This window comes from Pristiophorus japonicus, chromosome 7 (assembly GCF_044704955.1).
Source record: "Pristiophorus japonicus isolate sPriJap1 chromosome 7, sPriJap1.hap1, whole genome shotgun sequence".
In the NCBI taxonomy this organism is placed as follows: Eukaryota; Metazoa; Chordata; class Chondrichthyes; family Pristiophoridae; genus Pristiophorus; species Pristiophorus japonicus.
In genome coordinates, this window is record NC_091983.1 from 146,409,925 (window position 1) to 146,432,582 (window position 22,658).

The 22,658-nt window shown below is 41.9% G+C and overlaps 1 protein-coding gene across 3 annotated transcripts in view; it reads left to right on the top strand.

The window, feature by feature from the left end:
• Nucleotides 1-812: 812 nt before the first annotated feature.
• LOC139267302 (glycoprotein endo-alpha-1,2-mannosidase-like) overlaps nt 813-22,658 on the top strand; it is a 59,153-nt gene continuing 37,307 nt past the window's right edge. The window contains exons 1-3 of one of the 3 annotated variants that reach the window (XM_070885391.1): nt 813-885; nt 3,002-4,147; nt 12,458-12,567. In XM_070885391.1, the coding sequence (XP_070741492.1) occupies nt 3,595-4,147; nt 12,458-12,567 (663 nt within the window). In that variant the 5' untranslated portion in view covers nt 813-885; nt 3,002-3,594. Of the gene's footprint in view, nt 886-1,036; nt 1,108-2,358; nt 2,588-3,001; nt 4,148-12,457; nt 12,568-22,658 lie in introns of those variants that run through there. The other 2 variants (XM_070885390.1, XM_070885393.1) reach the window with 2 other exon arrangements.

Genomic DNA, 22,658 nt, shown 5'->3' on the forward strand with positions numbered 1-22,658 from the left:
CATCCACGCACAGGCATCTTTCACCCTCCGAGATTTAGTTTGGGACCTGGAAACTCTTTTTGGAGTTCACCTGCAAAACATAAAACATTAAACGGTGCCACCCGACCTGGGTGACACTCCAGACATTTACAAGGCCCTTTTTTTTCCCCCCCTTTTTTTTTTGTGTTTTTCTTTTTTTTTTGTTTTTTTTTTTGGGCACTAAAATCACAATTTTTCCCCAGTGCCCCCTATAAAAGGGAAGGGGACACTAAAAGCACCGGCAATTAAAACAAATTAACTTTAAAACGTAAAATCAAATTAAAATTTGGTTGCCGGGCGTGATGATGCACTCCAGTCCCTCCGGTGCCCACCTCTCGTGGGACCTGGAATATTAGGTCCTTCATTGAAACACGTGTGAACTTTTTGACGTGGGAACCTCCTCGATTGGAGGAACCGCCTATGATGATGGTGCGTAATCATAGGGTGTTGAGTCGGTGTGTGCATGTGACAGTAGCCAATGGCAGAAGCCGCGCAATTTGCAACAGATCCCGCCCAGATCTGGAGCACAAACAGAAACCTGGATTGCGGAACTCGGAATGCACACACTAAGATATCTTTGCAAAACCAGGAGCTGGATTCCAGCCAAACAACCAAAAAGAGGCAAGGTCTGCATTCTGTATTGTGTTTGGGCCACTTCCCGCCACTCCCAGATCCGATTGTTCTCACTGAAGGGGATGCACGAGCCGCCCGCCAGGCGATGATCGACAGACCTCGGAGCCCCGCGCGCAGCGCCAGCTGCAACCCAGCTGACGTTTGACGCCAGTTCCGGTGAACAGGCACGTGAGCCGGATGTTTGCAGCGCGAGGCCGGCGCTGCTGTTCCGCGGTCACACCGGTAATGGAGGAGGTGAGAGAGGGGTCAGGGCCCGGGGGCGGGGGGCCGAAGGCCGGGATTTACTCGCCGCAGCAGCACCCCCTCCTCGCTCTCTCGCACCCCTGACGTGCTGTGACTGACGGGGTTTGCTATTCTCTGCAGAGGTGGCAGCATCAAGGGGTCGGGCTGCTCGCCAGGAGTGAGACTTGCTGCAGATCCCAGCCAGCTGCAGGCGTGCACTGTTTACACTTACAGGTTAACACAAGTCAGCTTCTGGCTAGCTTTCATCAGAAAGGGTCATCGACCTGAAACGTTACCTCTGTTTCTCTCTCTACAGGTGCTGCCCGACCTGCTCCCAGTATTTCAGATTGCCAGCATCCGCAGTATTTTGATTTTTGTTCTTCCCAATTTTCTCTTGTTCCTCTTTTTTTTTACAGGCACATTCAGAGAGTTTTCTTCTAAATAAGTCACCAGAGAGACTGCGTGTGTGCCTTTTGTTGGTTGGGTGGGGGTTAGAGGTACTATAATACATTTTCAGTGTTTATTCGTCTCTTGAGGCCAGACAAAGTTGCACTGGAGTCCTGTGATTCTGTGCAAGGTCCATGTTGCCTGACTGCAATGGTTTTGTCACCAAATCAAAAGTGATTCTTAAATTGCCTAAAATTTCCAAAAGTGCAGTGGGAACTGAGTGGCCCAGACTTGCAAAACGTTAGCCATTAGGAAGGCTTTGTTGGTTTGAAAAATATAATCCTATTTTTCTGACCATCACCCTGTTTTTTTAAGACTTCCACAAATATGAAGAATTTGAATCTGAAAGTTTTTGTTCTACACAGTATTTAAAGAACAGATCTCTCATTTAAGGTAGCATTTTTTATAGGCGGGTGATAATATTGTGGAACAAATTACCAGACGAGATAGTGGAAGAACTTTCTGTCAATATTTTTTTTAAAGGACTGGATGAATTCCGATTAGGAAAGGGGATACTTGGCTATTAGTTTCAGAATTATAGTTAGGAGGTTTGGAAGGGAGCAATGATTGTCTTCCCAAAACATTGTATATAAATATTTAAATAATTGCAGCCTATGCCACTCTTGATTACTGTCATTCTGAATATTTGCCCAGTGAAAGTTATGATTTCTGAGGAGCAATAGAGGGAAGTTTTTATTTTACAATAGAATAAAGTAATTTTTGGATTGAAACTTTTTGTTTCAACACTGCTATAGCTTAAGAGAATCATTGGGTTTACTTTTGTTTGTGTCAAAATAATGTCACTGCTAGTAAATTTAACTTTTTCTTCCTCATCAACTCTTCAATTTTTCTCTCCTGCAGACATTGACTCTGTGGGTATAGATCTATGGGTGCTATTGCTGTGGCAACAGTACAGGCACTTAAGTTGATTCCAATGCCCCTTGACTAAGCATGGGGAAATAGAAGCTGCTCTTGATTCGAACTGCATATGTGTCAGGCATGAATAGGATTGGGCTTGTCGGGGATACATTCCATGATCAAATAACTTAGCAACACTTACAGTCAAGGCTGACCGATGAATAATAGCCACTTGTGTGACTGGTATCAGGTAACAATACCCTAACAAAGAGCTAATGTCTTCAGGAGGGGAAGAAAGAAAAATTGGTGAGATGAAAAACATTGTCTCCCTCAAGCAGCATATGGACTGTAGTACATTGAACAATCAGCTCAATACCTATTTATAATGGAAATCCTTGTCAACTAAAATGTGAGTACATTTATTGTACTGCAAAGTTTATTTTTGTATTTAAAATTATTGAGGCTGGGAAATATTGGGAACATTTTTTTATGATAAATCCTATGGCACAGACCTGTGACCACTGACTGAGACCAGTATTTTTCCTTGAATCCTGAAAAGATATTTTGACCTTTGCTTTGTGGGGGTGGGTTTAAACTAATGTGGTGGGGAAGGGGCACCAGGATGATGCATTAGAAGGGAGATACAAGCAAGGTGCACAGAGACAAACATTTGACATTGTCCTTCTCTCTTGGTGCTCACAGCTGGCTATGTTCAAATTTTAGTACAACTTAACTGCATTCAACAACTGAACAAATATATGCATGGTGTTTAAGTGCTGGCTGGCAGAAAAAATGAAATTAAAACTATTTTTCTTTATTTCAGGCTATACTTCCATGTACAAATTAACAAATTGCATCTGCAAAAAAGGTGGTTTTAAACCTGATGTGATCTCAAGTTTCCACATCTAGGTGCTATCATCTCCATTCACAAAATGAAGCATCAAGAGCTGTCCAACACACAATCTGTATCGATTGTAATAAAGGAGGATTTTTGAAAATGTAACTGATTATTCCAATGATTAGAACTGCATTGCAACTGATGATTGGAAAGGAATCTGTTCAATAACTAGGACTTCAGGTAATACACAACAATGAGAAAAACAATTGCTACAGTTTGAATTTCTGTCTTTCTGAAAAGCATATTTGTCTCAAATTCAATAAGGAGCATCAATAAATCTTGTAGATATGCAGAAATGGAAAGATGATTTTTAATGTGGCCATCAAAAAGGCATAGACTTGCTGTCTTCTAAAACAACTACTAACGTGCCTGCTCTAAGAACTGTATATACTGTAATAATAATATGCCCAGCTATAAAAGTGAGGCCTAAAATCATTGGACTGTGAGACTTTCAAGAGGTAGTTGATTTCTTATGCTGTACTCGTGGATATAGTCAACATCTTTTGGAGCATGTCATCATGGCTAGATTCCGCAGAAAAATGTGGATCACTTTGCTGCTTTTTCTTTTATTTGTTTTTGGTGTCATGATGGGCTTGAAGACCCTGAGACCTGAAGGAGCTGGGTTTGGAGATGGTGTAGGACTGGAATTATTGCCACAACTTCACCATCGAGCTGCTGCTGGTGAGCACGAAGCAGGTCTCCACAATATTGAAAAGTCAGCGGAAGGTGGAACTCCTCCTCGTGATTCAAAACTGAATGGACATCGTAGCGTGACGAAAAATACACCCATGTCTGGTGCAAAACTTGACCATTTTCCTTCAGTGAATTATGATTTGCATGCATTTTATTACACATGGTATGGCAATCAACAGTTTGATGGTAAATATATACACTGGAATCACCCACTGGTTCCCCACTGGGATCCTAAAATAGCAAGCAGTTATCCCAAAGGAAGGCACATTCCTCCTGAAGACATTGGTGCCAGTTTCTATCCTGAACTAGGAGCTTATAGTTCCAGGGATCCTGCAGTTCTCAATGCACACATGAAACAACTCCAAGCAGCTGCAATAGGTAACATGATTATTAACCCAATGTTGTTGAGTGTAATTTAACCTGTTTGGTAGAATTATTATTTCTCTTTCTCCACCCCGCGCCCCCTCTTTCTCTTTCTCCCCCCCCCCCCCCATTTTGAAATGTAAATATGTATGTCAACAGTAGCTGAAAGATTAAGATTCATTATACTTCTAACAGTGCGACCATAAATAATCGAATAATGATTCACAACCCTAATGAAGATAATCTGATGGGTCAGCCTAGGTTTAAAAAAACTATTGGTTGCACATGAGTAAAAGATACCTGTAATTGAAAAGCTGCCAAAATTTACTCTTTATTTTCTTTCATGTAAAAATTAAGTGAGTTTAATTTTTTGTTCACAGTCAAACTCCATTGAATTTGACACAAATACTAGAAAGTATGATATTTGAGAGGAAAAGTACAGGCATGAATGTCTGTATCTTCTCAAATATTCTACTGATGGCCAATTAGATAAAGGTACCACTCAGCAATGGATTGAGCTGCAAAGATTGCAAACTGCTCCCGTTAGACTATCTGTACTTGGTCAACTGATTTCAGTTGTGGCATTATGGTTGGGCTCAGCAACTTGGGAATAAAGAGAAGAAAAGTCAGCTTTGGTTCCTGCTCCTGATTGTCAGGCTAAAAGTTCAAGATCAGTAAGGATAGTTTCATGTTTGCTGTGAACCTTCAGCTCCTATGATCAAATAGCAGACACTCCTTATGAAGGTTCACACAAGTTATAGCCACTTGGATGGGTTAACAAAGGGTGATGTGAGCCCATGGAATCGCACCCCAAGCAAAGAGTTCACACCTTAAGGAAAGAAGAGGAATGACCTATGTTTAAAACAATATTCTGCCATGCTGGGTACAGTTTCAGAGGAGTGCTCATAGCCTTCTTGAAGTGACCTTTCTTCATGTGTGCACCTAGATGGTGAGTATTGGCCAGCTCTGACCATGAATGGCATCACAGCTGAGCATAATGTCTATACAAGTGCAATTTCCAACAGGGGTGGGGGGGGGGCGGGGTCACTGGACAGTGATATGAAGGAGGAACCAGTGAGCTAATTGTTCCTTTCTGCAGCCCAGGTGAAATAAGACTTTGATCAACATACTCAGCACAAACTGGGCATCACACCTGAGACCTTTTGGTTTGTATAACTTTAGAAAAATATATATTTATTTTCCCTTCAGTTTTTTCCCTTTTTTTTTGTTGACTCCCTTAGTCTGTGAGTGCTGAGGCTGATTATAGTGCTCCAACTGCTGCCTTGGCTTAGATCATCTAGCTGTACAGATCAGGGATTCCATCTGAGATTTTTCTGGTTTCTATGACTTGACTACTTTTTGGACAAATTCACTGTGGTACCCAAAGCACTAGTTGAACAGGTACAGAAAATAATCAAAAGGCTAATGGAATGCTGGCCTTATTATCTAGAGGACTAGAATACAAGGGGATAGAAGTTATGCTTCCACTATACAAAGTCCTGGTTAGAGCACACCTGGAATACTGTGAGCAGTTCTGGATACCATACCTTAGGAAGGATATATTGGCCTTGGAGGGAGTGCAGCGTAGATTTACCAGAATGATACCCAGACTCTAGGGGTTAAATTATGAGGAGAGATTACATATTAGGGTTGTATTCCCTGGAATTTAGACGGTTAAGGGGTGATTTGATCAAAGTTTTCAAGATATTAAAGGGTATATAGAGAGAAACTATTTCTGCTGGTTGGTGAGTCTAGTAGAACTAGGAGCATAGTCTAAAAATTAGAGCCAGACTTTTCAGGAGTGAAATTAGGAAACACTTCTACACACAGAGTGGTAGAAATTTGAAACTCGCTTCCATATTGGTTCTGGGTCAGTTATTAATTTTAAATCTGAGATTAATATATTTTTGTTAACCAAAGTAGTAAGGGATATGGGCCAAAAGTGGGTAGATGTAATTAAGAAACAGATCAGCCAGGATCTCCTTGAATAGTGCAACAGGCTCTAGGGGCTAAATGGCCTACCCCTGTTCCTAAATTCCTGTGTTCCAAGGGAATACAAGCCAAGTTTATGGAACCTGTCCTTATAATTTGACCCTCTATGGTCTGGTATCATTTTGGTGAATTTGCATTTCATCCCCTGCAAGTCCACCATCTCCTTCTTGAGTTATGTGCCCAAACATTAACGCAGTACTTCAGATGGGGACTGACGAGGCTCTATAGGAAGCATAACTTCCTCCCTTTTGTATTCCAGACCCCTGGAGATAAAAGCCATCATTCCATTAGCCTTTTTGATTGCTATATGATATTTTACTTACTTTAATTTTATTGAGTCCCTATCCCTGATTCAATAGGTTTCCTTGGGATTGCCGACATGTTATCCTCTTCCTCTACTACAAATACTGAAGCAAAATAATTAATCAAGTCTGCCATTTCCTTCCTATTACTATTACTATTATTATTAATATCACTGGTATCTGTTTCCAGGGGGCCAACATTGCTCCTGACCACCCTCTTTTTCCTAATAATGTAAAAAATGTTGTTATCCTTTGCAAGTTTCTTTTCATACACTCTTTTGTAGCTCTTACTATCTGTTTTGTGGCCCTTTGATGTTCTTTGTATCTCTCCTATTCTAACTAATTTTATCAGATGCTTAAAAAATACTAAACTCGCCAGTATAGTATATACCCAAGTATATAGATACTTAACCTATATACTTGCTTTAAACCCCTCGGATTCTGCTGCTCATATGATGTCACACTTTGAATTTTTCCCCACCTCTGCTTTGGTTTGTGCGCTGCTGCACTGCCTCTGCTGGCGGGTTCCCGCTCTGTGTTTAAATGCTCCCCTCTCCCGATGTGCTCTGTTGCACTGCCCACGTATAGAAGATTGAGGGGTGATCTTACTGAGTTGTTTAGAATATTAAGATAGGGTAGATACAGAGTAACTATTTCCACCCTGAAATCGTGAACAAGGGAATATAATCTTAAAATTAGAGCTAGGCCATTCAAGAGCTCAATTAAGAAGCACTCTTTCACACAAAGGGTAATAGAAATCTGGAACTCTTTCCCTCAAAAGACTGGATGTTAGAATAATTGGAGCTTTCAAGACCGATGCATAGATTTTGGTTAGGTAAGGGTATAAAGGGATAAGGAGCAAAGGCAGATAAATGGAGTTGAGGTGTAGATCAGCTGTGATCTAATAGAAACATAGAAACCTAGAAAATAGGTGCAGGAGTAGGCCATTCGGCCCTTCTAGCCTGCACTGCCATTCAATGAGTTCATGGCTGAACATGCAACTTCAGTACCCCATTCCTGCTTTCTCGCCATACCCCTTGATCCCCCGAGTAGTAAGGACTTCATCTAACTCCTTTTTGAATATATTTAGTGAATTGGCCTCAACTACTTTCTGTGGTAGAGAATTCCACAGGTTCACCACTCTCTGGGTGAAGAAGTTTCTCCTCATCTCGGTCCTAAATGGCTTACCCCTTATCCTTAGACTGTGACCCCTGGTTCTGGACTTCCCCAACATTGGGAACATTCTTCCTGCATCTAACCTGTCTAAACCCATCAGAATTTTAAAAGTTTCTATGAGGTCCCCTCTCATTCTTCTGAACTCCAGTGAATACAAGCCCAGTTGATCCAGTCTTTCTTGATAGGTCAGTCCCGCCATCCCGGGAATCAGTCTGGTGAACCTTCGCTGCGCTCCCTCAATAGCAAGAATGTCCTTCCTCAGGTTAGGAGACCAAAACTGTACACAATATTCCAGGTGTGGCCTCACCAAGGCCCTGTACAATTGTAGCAACACCTCCCTGCCCCTGTACTCAAATCCCCTCGCTATGAAGGCCAACATGCCATTTGCTTTCTTAACCGCCTGCTGCACCTGCATGCCAACCTTCAATGACTGATGTACCATGACACCTAAGTCTCTTTGCACCTCCCCTTTTCCTAATCTGTCACCATTCAGGTAATAGTCTGTCTCTCTTTTTACCACCAAAGTCGATAACCTCACATTTATCCACATTATACTTCATCTGCCATGCATTTGCCCACTCACCTAACCTATCCAAGTCGCTCTGCAGCCTCATAGCATCCTCCTCGCAGCTCACACTGCCACCCAACTTAGTGTCATTGGCAAATTTGGAGATACTACATTTAATCCCCTCGTCTAAAGTAGTTAATGTACAGTGTAAACAGCTGGGGCCCCAGCACAGAACCTTGTGGTACCCCACTAGTCACTGCCTGCCATTCTGAAAAGTTCCCATTTACTCCTACTCTTTGCTTCCTGTCTGACAACCAGTTCTCACTCCATGTCAGCACACTGCCCCCAATCCCATGTGCTTTAACTTTGCACATTAATCTCTTGTGTGGGACCTTGTCGAAAGCCTTCTGAATGGCAGAGCAGGTTTGAGGTGCTGAATGGCCTACTCCTGTTCCTTATGTTCCTAAAAGAGAATGCTTTAAAAGTATTGCAGCGATGGGGGAAGTAGTGTAACCATTACACTGTCAAATGTATTCAAGAGTGTAGGGCACGAGAACATCATAAGGTTCCACCAATTACTTTTCTCAGTTTTTGTAAGTCAGCCAAGGTTACACCAGTTCACTCTCCAGCATTGTTCTTGAACTACTGCCAATTTCTACAATCTACTCTCTTCTGTTTTTGATTAAAAAATATCAAATTATTCTGTAGTGTGAACTAATCTATTTAAATAAATTTGAATTAAGTGTATTCAAATTAAGCAACTTTGAATTAAGAGTTGACCGTCAGCCACAGAATGATATTCTGTTTGATATGATGGACTCTTGGATATCTAGGTTCTTGAAGCTATTCAAAGGTGGTGATGAAGAGCACCTTCACTTGAGTAAGGGAGAAGCTATAAATGAAAAATGTCCAGTTAAGAATCTCATTGTTGCTCCTTTTATGATTATTCACTGTAAACTTCCAGTCTTTGTAAATTGTCAGTAAAGCTAGTCAAATACTTGATGTATTTTGATATTTATTCCAAGTGGAACAGGCTAAACTTGGTTGAGATAATGTTTACCTTCAAAGAAGCATGGATGCAATGTAGAAGATTCAGAGAAAAATAGCCAGACTGACTTGGAGTTGTAGGTAATAAGGAGGGAACTTGGAGAGAGATGAGCTTATTTTCATTATTAATAATAATAACCTTTATTTATATAGCGCCTTTAATGTAGTAAAACTTCACAACAGTGTTACAAGACAAAACACATAAATTTGACACCGAGCCACAAAAGAAGAAATTAAGCCAGATAACCAAAAGCTTGTTTAAAGAGGAAGGTTTTAAGGAGTGTCTTAAAGGAAGAATGAGGTGGAGAGGTTGAGGGAGGGATTCCAGAACTTGAGGCCCAAATAGCTGAAGGCACTGCCACCGATGGTTGAGCAGTTATAATGAGGGATGTTCAAGAGGCCAGAATTTTAGGGGTGCAGACATTTTATGTCTGAAAAAGATTACAGATATAGGGATGGGCAAGGCCATGGAGTGATTTGTAAACAAGGATGAGAACTTTGAAATTGAGTAGTCGTCTAATTGGGAGCCAATGTAGGTCAGAAAGCATAGGGGTGATAGATGATCCTGACTTATTGCAAGTTAGTACACGGGCTGCTGAGTTTTGGATGACATCAAGTTTATGTAGTGTAGAATGTGGAAGGCCGGCCAGGAGTGAGTTGGAATAGTCAAGTCTAAAGGTTGACAAAGGCATAGATGAGGGTTTCAGCAGCAGAAGAGCTGAGGCAGGCACAGAGGTGGAAAAATGCATTTTTAGTTATGCTGCAGATATGTAGTTGGAAACTAATTTCAGGGTCAAATATGACACCTAGGGTGTTCACCTTCAGATTGATGCTAGGGGGAGGGATGGTCAGTAGTTAGGGAATGCAGTTTGTAATGGGTCCAAAGATAATGGTTTCAGTCTTCCCAAGTTTTAATTGGAGAAAATTTCTGCTCGTCCGGTACTGGATGTCGGACAAGTAATCTGACAATTTAGATACCAATCTGGTCGAGAGAAGTGGTGGAATGGTGTCGTCTATACATGTGGAAACTGACTCTGAGTTTTCGGATGATATCTCTAAGGGGCAGCATATAGATGAGAAATAAGAGAGGGCCAAGAACAGATCCTTGGGGGACACCAGAGGTAACGATGCGGGAGTGGAAGAGAAGCCATTGCAGGAGATTTTCTGGCTACGATTAGATAGATAAGAATAGAACCAGGCGAGTGCAGTCCCACCTAGCTGGACGTTGGTGGCGAGACATTGGAAGAGGATGGAGTGGTCAATTGTGTCAAAGGCTGCAGACAGGTCCAGAAGGACGAGGAGGAATAGATGACCTTTGTCATACTCACAAAGGACTTATTTGTGACTTTGATGAGAGCCGTTTCGGTACTATGGCAGGGGCGAAAACCAGATTGCAGGGATTCAAAGATTGAATTCATGGAAAGATGGTCATGGATTTGGAAGGCGACAAAACATTCAAGTACTTTGGACAGGAAAGGGAGGATAGAGATGGGGGTGATAGCTAGCAAGCAAAGTGGGGTCAAGGGTTGTTTTTTTGAGGAGAAGGGTGATGACAGCAGATTTGAAGGAGAGGGGACCTGAGGAGAGAGAACCATTAACCATGTTGGCTAACATGGGAGCTAAAAAAGGAAGTCGGCAGTTTATTGGGAATAAGGTCAAGAGAGCAGGAAGTGGGTCGCATGGACAAGATGAGTTTGGACAGATCAAGAGGGAAGAGCAAAGAGAAATTAGAGAAAGATGCGTTTAGAGCTAGGGCAGGTGGGAGCCTCAGATGAAGTTTGGCCCTGTGGGCTGGGTGAAGGAAGGGAACTTGCAGAGGCAGCTGATCAAATGGTCTCAATCTTGGAGACAAAGCAATCCATGAGGTCCTCACATTTGTTGGTGAGTGTGGTGAAGACAAGGGTTTAAGGAGACGGTTAGCAGCAGAGAATAGTAGCTGGGGGTTATTTTTGCAATTCAGAATGATCCTGGAATAGTGAGCAGCTTTTGTAGACAAGAGTAGGACCCGATAATGCTTTATTTAGTCGAGCCAGATCTGACTGTGAATGGTTAAACCAGTTGGCCGCCACTACCGTTCAAGTCTGCGCCCTTTTGACTTGAGGGAACGAAGATGAGGCTGTACCAGGGGGAATGGCCGGGGTGAGAGAGAGTAATGGTTTTAATAGGGACTAGGGCATCAAAGGTGGTGGTGAGGGTGTGGTTGAGCAGATTGTTAGAGAAAAGATGATTGCCATGCAGACATGTTTCAGTTTTTTAAATGCTGGTGCATAGATGATATAAAGGCCCTTTCTAGCAAGGAAATGGAGCTTTATTATGCTGAATCTATGGCCTAAAATGCTTTTGGGATTACTGGCATGCAATAATAAGTGCAATGTTATTCAAGCTCTGGAACTCCATCCCTAAACCTCTCCGCCTCTCTACCTCTCTTTCCACCTTTAAGAAGTTATCAGATTTTTCTGGTGTGTTGATACCAATTTAAACAAAATAAAAATCACACTTGACTGATGCACTTTAAAGTTGTGCCAGCAACTTTTTTGCGTGATAATCTTGCACCTCAAGTTACTTCTCCGTTCCCTGCTATAGGCTTGTAACCACCTTAATGTTATATTGTTCAAAATGTTATCTCTAGACCTAATCCAAGTTATATATGAATGAAAGGATAAAATCTATAATTTTACTATTGGAAACATAGCATGAACATTTCGCACACCAACCATTATCGTAGTGACGATACTGAAGTGTTTTTAAAAAATTAGCAGCTATTGTTGTACTAGATGATGATGAGATACCAGGCATTATTGTTTAGGAGGTTTTTTAACAGCAGGGATGTGATATGGCACAATTAGCCAATAGTTTTAACCAAATGATTTTGCACATGGATACACCTAATGTAGGTTTTAGATTGAAGAAGTCCTATTATGTCCAGTAAATGGTTGGATGTTGTTATTGCAGAATAAATGTATTACAACATTAGAGCCACTCATCGATCAAATGTCTTGTGGGACCCAACACATTTTCTAGTTCTGTGCTTCATTTTATTTTAAGATATTGGGTTATTTGTGTTACATGATTATGTTCTGTATAAATTATTAAAATCTCTGAAATGGTTTGCGTTGTCATAGTATATCAAAAAGAAGTGCTTGATTGCGCTTAATGGAAATAAGTTAATGCTATACCATTGGATCTAGTGAATTGAACCATGCATAGAATTACTTAGTGTACCAATATTCTGGAATGTGTTGGCGCTGATGATATACTATTACGACTAACAATATTTTTCTGTTCATTGCAACTATGTAGGTGTGTTAGCCCTGTCCTGGTATCCACCTGGATTGTCAGATGAGAATGGTGAACCCACAGAAGATCTAGTACCAGTCATACTGGAAGCTGCACATAAATATCAATTAAAGGTATTTTTACAAATGACGTTTCTAGTGGTAGGAATAAACACTTTTACTTCTCAACTTTCTGTATCCATTGACATCATACAAAGCTAACTGTTGTAGTGAATTCAGAAGAAAGCTGAACCACCATATTCTGCAGATGAGCACTGTCTGTGTGCAAATTGGCTGCCGTGCCTGGCTACAAAACAATGACGACATTTCAAAAGCAATTCATTGGCTTTGAATCGCTTTGGGACATCCTGAGAACATGCATTACACTGTGCAAATGCAAGGTTTCATTTAGATAATATATATGTAATATAAACCCAACAAAAACCTTGCATTTATATATTGTCTTTGTAGATAAACATCCTAAAGCAGTTCAGAGGTATGAGGAAAACAGATGCAGAAACAAACAAGATTAGGAGATGTGACCCAAAGCTAGGTGTTTTTTAGTTGCAGGGAGCTGAGGGGGGTGAATTATGGAGAGTGGAACATAAGTGACTGAAGATGAGGCTGCTGGTGGTGGGAGGAAGGGAAGTGAAGATGCCCAAGAGAGCTGAATCAGCAATGGTGAGTTTAAGGTCTGGCAGGATGGGGTTTGTAGGCTGGAACAGGTTCCAGAGATAGGGAGGAGTGAGGCCATGGAGTCATTTAAGCACCTGGATAAAAAATGTAAAATTACGGTGTTTGGGGGTGGGGGTGGGGGGGGGGGGGGGGGGCGGGGCGGTGTAGGGGAACCAAGAGCCAATGTAGGTCAGCACGAATGGGAGTAATAGATGAGTGGAACAAGAATAGAATACAAGCAGCAGTTTTGGATGAACTTAAGTTGATGGAAGGTCTAACGGAGAGGGCAATGTTACAGTGATGGAAATGGGCAGAATTTGTGATGAAACAGACACTGGGTCAGGAACTCGGCCTGGGATCAAAACAGTATGGTTCACCCCAAGATGGTGGCTGTGAAGGAGAACGGAGTAATTGGCGAAGGAATAGAGTTTTTGCTGGGTATGGGAGCAAAGACAGTGGCTTCGGTCTTCCCAATGTTCAACTGGAGAAGCAGCCTGACTACAGAGATGGTCAAGAGAAGTGGCAAAAAGCTAGACTTGGGTATTATCTGTGTATTTGTGGAAGATGATCCCATGTATGTAGATGAGGAAGAGAAGGGAGGCCAAAGATAGATTCTTGGGCATTCTGACGGTGATACTGTGTGGATAGAAGAGAACCCATTGGTAGAGTTGCTCTGGCTACATTTGGGTAGGTAAGAGCGGATCCAAGTGAAGCAAGACAATAGATGACAGTCATCGGTGGAGAGTGATGTGTTTTAACTTTGTCGAATGCTGCTGTGAAAAAAAGACTTGCATTTATGTAGCACCTTTAACAACCACCAGACATCTTAAAGTGCTTTACAGCCAATGATTTTGGAGTGCATTCACTGTTGTAATGTGGGAAACACAGCAGCCAATTTGTGTACAGCAAGCTCCCACAACAGCAATGTGATAATGGCCAGATAATTTGTTTTTGTTATATTGATTGAGGGATAAATATTTGCCAGGACACCGGATATAACTCCCCTGCTCTTTTTCGAAATAGTGCCATACTTTATGTCCACCTGAGAGAGCAGACGGGGTCTCAGTTTAACGTCTCATCCGAAAGACGGCACCTCCGACAGTGCAGCACTCCCTCAGCACTGCACAGAAGTGTCAGCCTAGATGTATGTGCTCAGGTTTCTGGAATGGTACTTGAACCTCACAAACTTCTGACTCGGAGGCGAGTGCGACCCACTGAGCCACAGCTGACATGTTGAGAGGATAAAGCATCGCAACCACGAGAATGTCGTTTGTGACTTTGAGTTATTGTTTTGATGTTGTGGGAGGGGTGAAAGCTGGATTAGAGGGTTTCAAACAGGAGATCATGGGAGAAATAGGCACAGAACTGGGAGGAAACAACAGGTTGAAGGATGTTACAGTGGAAAGGGAGGTTGGAGTGGCAATTAGCAAGGACAGAGGGGTTTTTTGAAGTCCTTAATGTTAGCTACTCTTTCCCCATAGCCCCACAAATTTTTCCTTTTCAAGTATACAATTCATTTTTGAAAATTCCAGATCATAATAACTAGCTAATATATCATCCTCCTCTCCTCTGGTTCTTTTGCCAATTACATTTAAATCTGTGCCCTCTGGTTATCGGACTCCTGCTCGTGGAAACAGTTTCTCCTTATCTAATGCATCAAAACCCTTCATAATTTTGAATACCTTAAATCTCCTCCAAACCTTCCTTGCTCTAATAAGAAAAATCTTTTTTGTACTTGGACTGACTTAAAGTATGTGGCAGATAGCTGCTTTTTTGCAAACCTTAATAGTAGGTGACATTTTATACAGAAAATATTAGATTCTTGGGAACGATTACAAGGTAGTAATATAATCTGAGGGATTCATACAACATCATAAACCACAGGAGTGACGTTCGAGCAATTTACAACTGTTATCTGGACCTTGAGATTAGATTGCTGCCAAGAATTTGTTTACTCTAGGGAATTTATAGTGAAGTATGTTGAGTGATTTTTATTTAGCTTGTGACTTATTTTTATACTGATGAGAACAATCGAGCACAAAAATCATACTTGTCCCATCCCTCTAGTCTTCTAACTCTCTCAGCCTAGCATCCAACTGAATGTTGTGTTCTTCATTTTTTTTTGTCTTGATGACCTTTCCTGGCTGACTATTCTAAACATTGTTAGCCTTTGAGTAAAAATATTCTTTATGTACTTTTAAGCTTACTTTTCACAAATTTAAATTTGTCTTCTCTCCTGTAAGTCTAAAGTAATACTGTATATACTTGTCCATAAAATTTTCTCCCCACCCCACAACTGCTAGCGCATGCTTACTCTTTCAAAGTGTAAGAATGGGTGTAAGGCGACCAAATGCTACACTCAAAGGCGTTTGAACATTTTTATGTTGGTACAGCGATTGGTTCTTTTTGTGATGCTTGGTTGTACCTTGCATTTCTTTTAATGTGACATTATTTATTTTTAAAGGTCCTTTTATAAACACATTAATTGACTCAAATGTCCAGTTACATAAGAACATAAGAAATAGGAGCAGGAGTGGGCCAGACAGCCCCTCGAGCCTGCTCCGCCATTTAATACGATCTTGGCTGATCCGATCATGGTCTCGGGTCCACTTCCGTGCCCGCTCCCCATAACCCCTTATTCCCTTATCGGTTAAGAAACTGTCTATCTCTGTCTTAAATTTATTCAATGTCCCAGCTTCCACAGCGAATTCCACAGATTTACAACCCTCTGAGAAAATAAATTTTTCCTCATTTCAGTTTTAAATGGGCGGCCCCTTAATCTATGGTTATGCCCCATAGTTCTAGTCTTCTCCCATCAGTGGAAGCATTCTCTCTGCATTCACCTTGTCAAACCCCCTCATAATCTCATGTGTTTCGATAAGATCACCTCTCAATCTTCTGAATTCCAATGAGTAGAGGCCCAACCCACTCGACCTTTCCTTATAGATCAACCCCCTCATCTCCGGAAGCAACCTAGTGAACCTTCTCTGAACTGTCTCCAAAGCAAGTATATCTTTTCGTAAATATGGAAACCAAAACTGCACACAGTATTCCAGGTGTGGCCTCACCAATACCCTGTACAACTGTAGCAAGACTTCACTGCTTTTATAATCCATCCCCTTTGCAATAAAGGCCAAGATTCCATTGGCTTTCCTGATCACTTGCTATACCTGCATACTAACCTTTTGTGCTTCAGCGCAACTACCCCCAGGTCCCATTGTACTGCAGCACTTTGCAATCTTTCTCCATATAAATAATAATTTGCTCTTTGATTTTTTTTTTCTGCCAAACTTTCCAACATTATACTCCATCTGCCAAATTTTTGCCCACTCACTTAGCCTGTCTATGTCCTTTTGCAGATTTATTTGTGTCCTCTTCACACATTGCTTTCCCTCCCATCTTTGTATCGTCAGCAAACTTGGTTACGTTACACTCGGCCCCTTTTTCCAAGTTGTTAATATAGATTGTAAATAGTTGGGGTCCCAGCACTGATCCCTGTGGCACCCCACTAGTTACTGATTGCCAAACCGAGAATTAACCATTTATCCCGACTCTGTTTTCTGTTCATTAGCCAATCCTCTATCCATGCTAATATATTACCCCCAACCCTGTGAACTTTTATCTTGTGCAGTAACCTTTTATGTGGCACCTTGTCAAGTGCCTTCTGGAAGTCTAAATACACCACATCCACTGGTTCTCCTTCATCTACCCTGTTCATTACATCCTCAAAGAACTCCAGCACATTTGTCAAACATGACTTTCCCTTCATAAATCCATGTTGACTCTGCCTGACCGAATTATGCTTTTCCAAATATCCTGTTACTACTTCTTTAATAATGGACTCCAACATTTTCCCAACCACAGATGTTAGGCTAACTGGTCTATAATTTCCCATTTTTTGACTGCCTCCTTTTTTTAAATAGGGGCGTTACATTTGCAGTTTTCCAATCTGCTGGGACGTCTCCAGAATCCAGGGAATTTTGGTAAATTACAACCAGTGCATCCACTATCCCTGCTGGTACTTCTCTTAAGACCCTAGGATGCAAGCCATCAGGCCCAGAGGATTTATCTGCCTTTAGTCCCATTATCTTACTGAGTACCAGCTCCTTAGTGATTGTGTTAAGTTCCTGCACCCCCCCCGCATAGTCCCTAGACTATCTATTGTCGGAATATTGTTAGTGTCCTCTAATATAAAGACTGATACAAAATATTTGTTCAGAGTTTCTGCCATCTCCATGTTCCCCATTATTAATTCCCCAGTCTCATCCTCTAATTGTCCAATATTTACTTTGACCACTCTTTTCCTTTTTATATACCTATAGAAACTCTTGCCATCTGTTTTTATATTTTGTGTTAGTTTACTTTCATTGTCTATCTTCCCTTTCTTAATCATTTTTTTAGTCATTCTTTGCTAGCTTTTAAAAGCTTCCCAATTTTCTGTCCTCCCACTAATTTTGGCCACTTTGTATGCCCTTTTTTAAAAATTGGATTCCGTCCTTTATTTCTTTAGTTAGCTGCGGATGGCTCTCTTTCCTCTTGCACCCTTTCCTCCTCACTGGAATATATTTTTCTTGAGTTGTGAAATATCTGCTTAAATGTACACCTGTTCATCCACCGTCCAGTTGATTTGTCTTTTTGGCAATCAGCATGTTTTGCTTAACGAAGTGGTTTGATTTGTTGGATTTTTTTGCCAGTGGGTCATTTAAAACCAAATGCAAAACTATTAATTAAATAGATTTTCTAAGTGCTAAAGTTTTGAGAGAGCACCTCATTGTTAAACCTGTCGCACAATCTTCCCTACATTCTTGTGGTTTGTCCAATTTTTAAAGAGTGCAGGGTTCCTTGAGCCCAACTGACATAGAAACATAGAAAATAGGTGCAGGAGTAGGCCATTTCGCCCTTCGAGTCTGCACCACCATTCAATATGATCATGACTGATCATGCAACTTCAGTACCCCATTCCTGCTTTCTCTCCATACCCCTTGATCCCTTTAGCCATAAAGGTCACATCTAACTCCCTTTTGAATATATCTAATGAACTGGCCTCAACAACTTTCTGTGGTAGAGAATTCCATAGGTTCACAATTCTCTGAGTGAAGAAGTTTCTCCTCATCTCGGTCCTAAATGGCTTACCCCCTTACCCTTAGACTGTGTCCCCTGGTTCTGGACTTCCCCCAACATCAGGAACATTCTTCCTGCATCTAACCTGTCCAATCCCATCAGAATTTTATATGTTTCTGAGAGATCCACTCTCATTCATCTAAATTCCAGTGAATATATGCCTAGTCGATCCAGTCTGTCTTCATATGTCAGTCCTGCCATCCCGGGAATCAGTCTGGTGAACCTTCGCTGCACTCCCTCAATAGCAAGAACGTCCTTCCTCAGATTAGGAGACCAAAACTGTACACTATATTCAAGGTATGGCCTCACCAAGACCCTGTACAACTGCAGTAAGATCTCCCTGCTCCTATACTCAAATCCTATCGCTATGAAGGCCAACATGCCATTTGCCGCCTTCACCGCCTGCTATACCTGCATGCCAACTTTCAATGACTGATGTACCATGACACCCAGGTCTCGTTGCACCTCCCCTTTTACTAATCTGTCCACTAGCGTTTTCTGCCCTTTGGTATTCTGTAGCTCCACCCATATAGATTCCACATCATCCAAGCTAATGTCCTTCCTTACTATTGCATTAATTTCCTCTTTAACCAACAATGCCACCCCACCTCCTTTTACTTCCTGTCTATCCTTCCTGAATATTGAATACCCCTGTATGTTGAGTTCCCAGCCTTTGTTACCCTGGTGCCATGTCTCCGTAATCCCAGTTACATCATATCCGTTAACAGCTATCTACGCAGTTAATTCATCCACCTTATTACGAATGCTCCTTGCATTTAGACTCGGAACCTTCAGGCCATGCGTGCCACCTTGACCTGAATAACTTAGCTGAGACATTGCAGTTTATACTGTTTTATCGTCCCCAGAATTGCTGACAAAATGTTGTCAAGCAGAAGGCAAAGACATCAAGCACAATAGTTGGTAGTAAACAAAGTCCTGCAATTGTAGAAACATTTAAAATTTGGATCTGGCATACAGAAGTCCTAGGAGAAACTCTGTAGGGGGGGAGAAAGAAAAGCAAAAAAGATTTCAGGCTAACGAGCTAGAAATGCGAAGCAGTACAATGAAATATATTGAATTTCTCATGCGTTGAACCTGATTGTGGTGCAATCGAGAGTCAAAACAGGAGAAAAACAACCTGGAGTACATTGGATGTAACCTCTTCTATAGGAACTTGCATGTTTCCATTTTTCTGGTTTTGTAGATAACCTTACCTATGATGCATAAAAATGGTTTGAAGGTGCTCTAAAACTATACAATTGTACCAAAAGCTCATGCATTCCGATAGTTTTTTTTCTCCGATTATGACCTACCTACATTCTTTTGAGAATGGGCCAAACTGGAACCTTTGTAACCTGTTCAGGGATCCAACTTTGTCGACAACGCTGACAGTTCTGTGCACAGGATCATTTTTCAAATTCAGAATATCAGGTAGCCATGGAGTACTAATGCAGATGCAAGGTAAAAAGTTACCTATTTTCTCCATTTTCAGAGTTGATACACTAAAGAATAAGTACTAGTCAATTTTCTGTGGGGGAGAGAGAGAGAGAGAGAGAGAGAGAGAGAGAGAGAGAGATGCTAAGGAAACAGAATTCCCATCAATAGGGGTAGGTGATTGAGACATGGGATAGCAGACCATTGGGTGAAGAAAAATACAGCCATGGGAGAGGGTATTATCCTGGTTGGTAAATATAGTTTGGAGCAGGGTTACTGTAAAAGGTGAAATGAAACACAGTAATGGTAGTCTGTAAGGGGCAACAGCAGCAAGTGGGGAATTTGGGGCAGAGGAGGGATTGGCAACCAGCAGGTGGGTTGGAACAGAAAATGCAGCCAGCGGGAAGGATAGGGTTAGAAGGGAAGATGCAACACGCAGTGAGTGAATTGGAATTTAAGCCTGCTGTGGGTATGGGAGAGAATAAATGCAATCCACGACGTACTACTCTGGGGAAGTGGGGGTGGCCTGCTTATTCGTTGGTGGGGGGGAAGCTTCTGGTTTCATTTCCAATTTTACTTTGCCATCAATTTGCTCATACTGGAACTTCCATTGGTGCCTCAGAGATTATTGATATTTACTGACTACTTGGACTGACTGTCTTCCAGCCATCATCCGCCAAGGATTTTTTGAGGGTGTTCAGTTTCTGTCTCTTGTTCATTTTCTGGAGTGGACTACAGGAGGATATTAACCTACTGGTTGGGTGGGCAGAAGAATGAAAAATGGAATTTAATTCGGAGAGGTGTGAGGTAATGCACTTGGGGAGGGCTAATAAGGAAAGGGTATACACATTAAATGGTCGGCCACTTAGAAGTGCAGATGAACAAAAGGATCTTGGAGTGCTTGTCCACAGATCCTCCTCGAAAGTAGCAGGCCAGGTGGATAAGATGGTTAAAAAGACATACGGAATGCTTGCCTTTATTGGCTGAGGCATAGAATACAAGAGCAGAGAGGTTATGTTTAAATTGTATAATATACTGGTTAGGCCACAGCTGGAATACTGTGTGCAGTTCTGGTTGCCGTATTATAGGAAGGATGTGATTGCACTGGAGAGGGTACAGAGGAAATTTACAAGGATGCTAACAATGAGGATAGATTGGATAGGCTGGGTTTGTTCTCCTTGTAACAGAGGAGGCTGAGAGGATACCTCATTGAGGTGTGTAAAATTCTGAGGGGCCTGAATATAGTGGATAGCAAGGGCCCATTTCCCTTGATGGGTCAATTACGAGGGGGCATAGGTTTAAGGTGGTTGGTGGAAGGTTTAGAGGGGAAGTTTCTTCACGCAGATGGTTGTGGGGGTCTGGAACTCACTGCCTGGAAAGGTGGTAGAGGCAGAAACCCTCACCACATTTAAAAGGTGCTTGGATGGGCACTTGAAGTGCCGTAACCTGCAGGGTTACGGATCGAGAGCTGGTAAGTGGGATTAGACTGGATAACCTCTTGTTGGCTGGCGCAAATATGATAAGTATTTCAGGGAATGTAATATGGCCAGAGTTTCTCCTGGACTAGTTTCGATCGCCTGGATGGGTCGGAGAGGTATCCAATTAAAAACAAAGTGGCCAAAACTAGTGGGAGGACAGAAGACTGGGGAGCTTTTAAAAGCCAGCAAAGAATGACTAAAAAAATGATAAAGAAATGGAAGATAGACTATGAAAGTAAACTAGCACAAAATATAAAAACAGATAGCAAGAGTTTCTATAGGTATATAAAAAGGAAAAGAGTGGCTAAAGTAAATGTTGGTCCCTTAGAGGACGAGACCGGGGAATTAGTAATGGGGAACATGGAGATGGCAGAAACTATTTTGTATCAGTCTTTACGGTAGAGGATACTAACAATGGGCCCAAAATTCCACATGGACTTTTTTGGCACAGTTGAAGAGCTACGTCCGATTTTTTTTTTTAAGTGGCCCAACTGCACCAAAAAACAGAGAAAGATTGCAAAGTGCTGCAATACACCGGGACCTGGGGGTACTTGTGCATGAAACACAAAAGGATAGTATGCAGGTACAGCAAGTGATCAGGAAGGGCAACGGAATCTTGGCCTTTATTGCAAAGGGGATGGAGTATAAAAGCAAGGAAGTCTTGAAGCAGTTATACAGAGTATTGGTGAGGCCACACCTAGAATGCTGTATACAGTTTTGGTTTCCATATTTAGAAAAGGATATACTTACTTTGGAGGCAGTTCAGAGAAGGTTCACCAGGTTGATTCCAGAGATGAGGGGGTTGACTTATGAAGAAAGGTTGGGCCTCTACTCATTTGAATTCAGAAGAATGAGAGGTGATCTTATCGAAACGTATAAGATTATGAGGGGGCTTGACCAGGTGGATGCAGAGAGGATGTTTCCACTGATGGGGGATACTTGAACTTAAGGGGCATAATCTTAGAATTTGGGCCGCCCTTTAAAAACTGAGATGAAGAGAAATTTCTTCTGAGGGTTGTAAATCTGTGGAATTCGCTGCCTCATAGAGAGCTGTGGAAGCTGGGTCATTGAATAAATTTAAGACCGATACAGTTTCCGAACTGATAAGGGGTTATGGGGGGGGCAGGGAAGTGGACCTGTGTCCATGATTAGATCAGCCATGATCGTATCAAATGGCGGAGCAGGCTCGAGGGGTCGTATGGCCTACTCCTGCTCCTATTTCTTATGTTTCCCAGGTTTTTTTTCTCCCCCTCCCCAATTGGCCTGGGTTTGAATCTTTTTTTGCACCTCCTAGGAGATCGCATGGCTCCGGGTGTGGTGTAGTGTAAAATGTTGCGATACATGGGGTATCGCAGTTGTGGTGGGTGGACAGGTTGGGCCAGATGCTCTTTACCTGTCAGTTTATATGTAACCTTCAGGGTTGTTGACCGAGGGCCGTGTGGCTCTCTGTCGGCCAGCGTGGACACGATGGGCTCAAATGGCCGCCTCCTGCGCTGTAAATTTCTATGTTTCTATTTT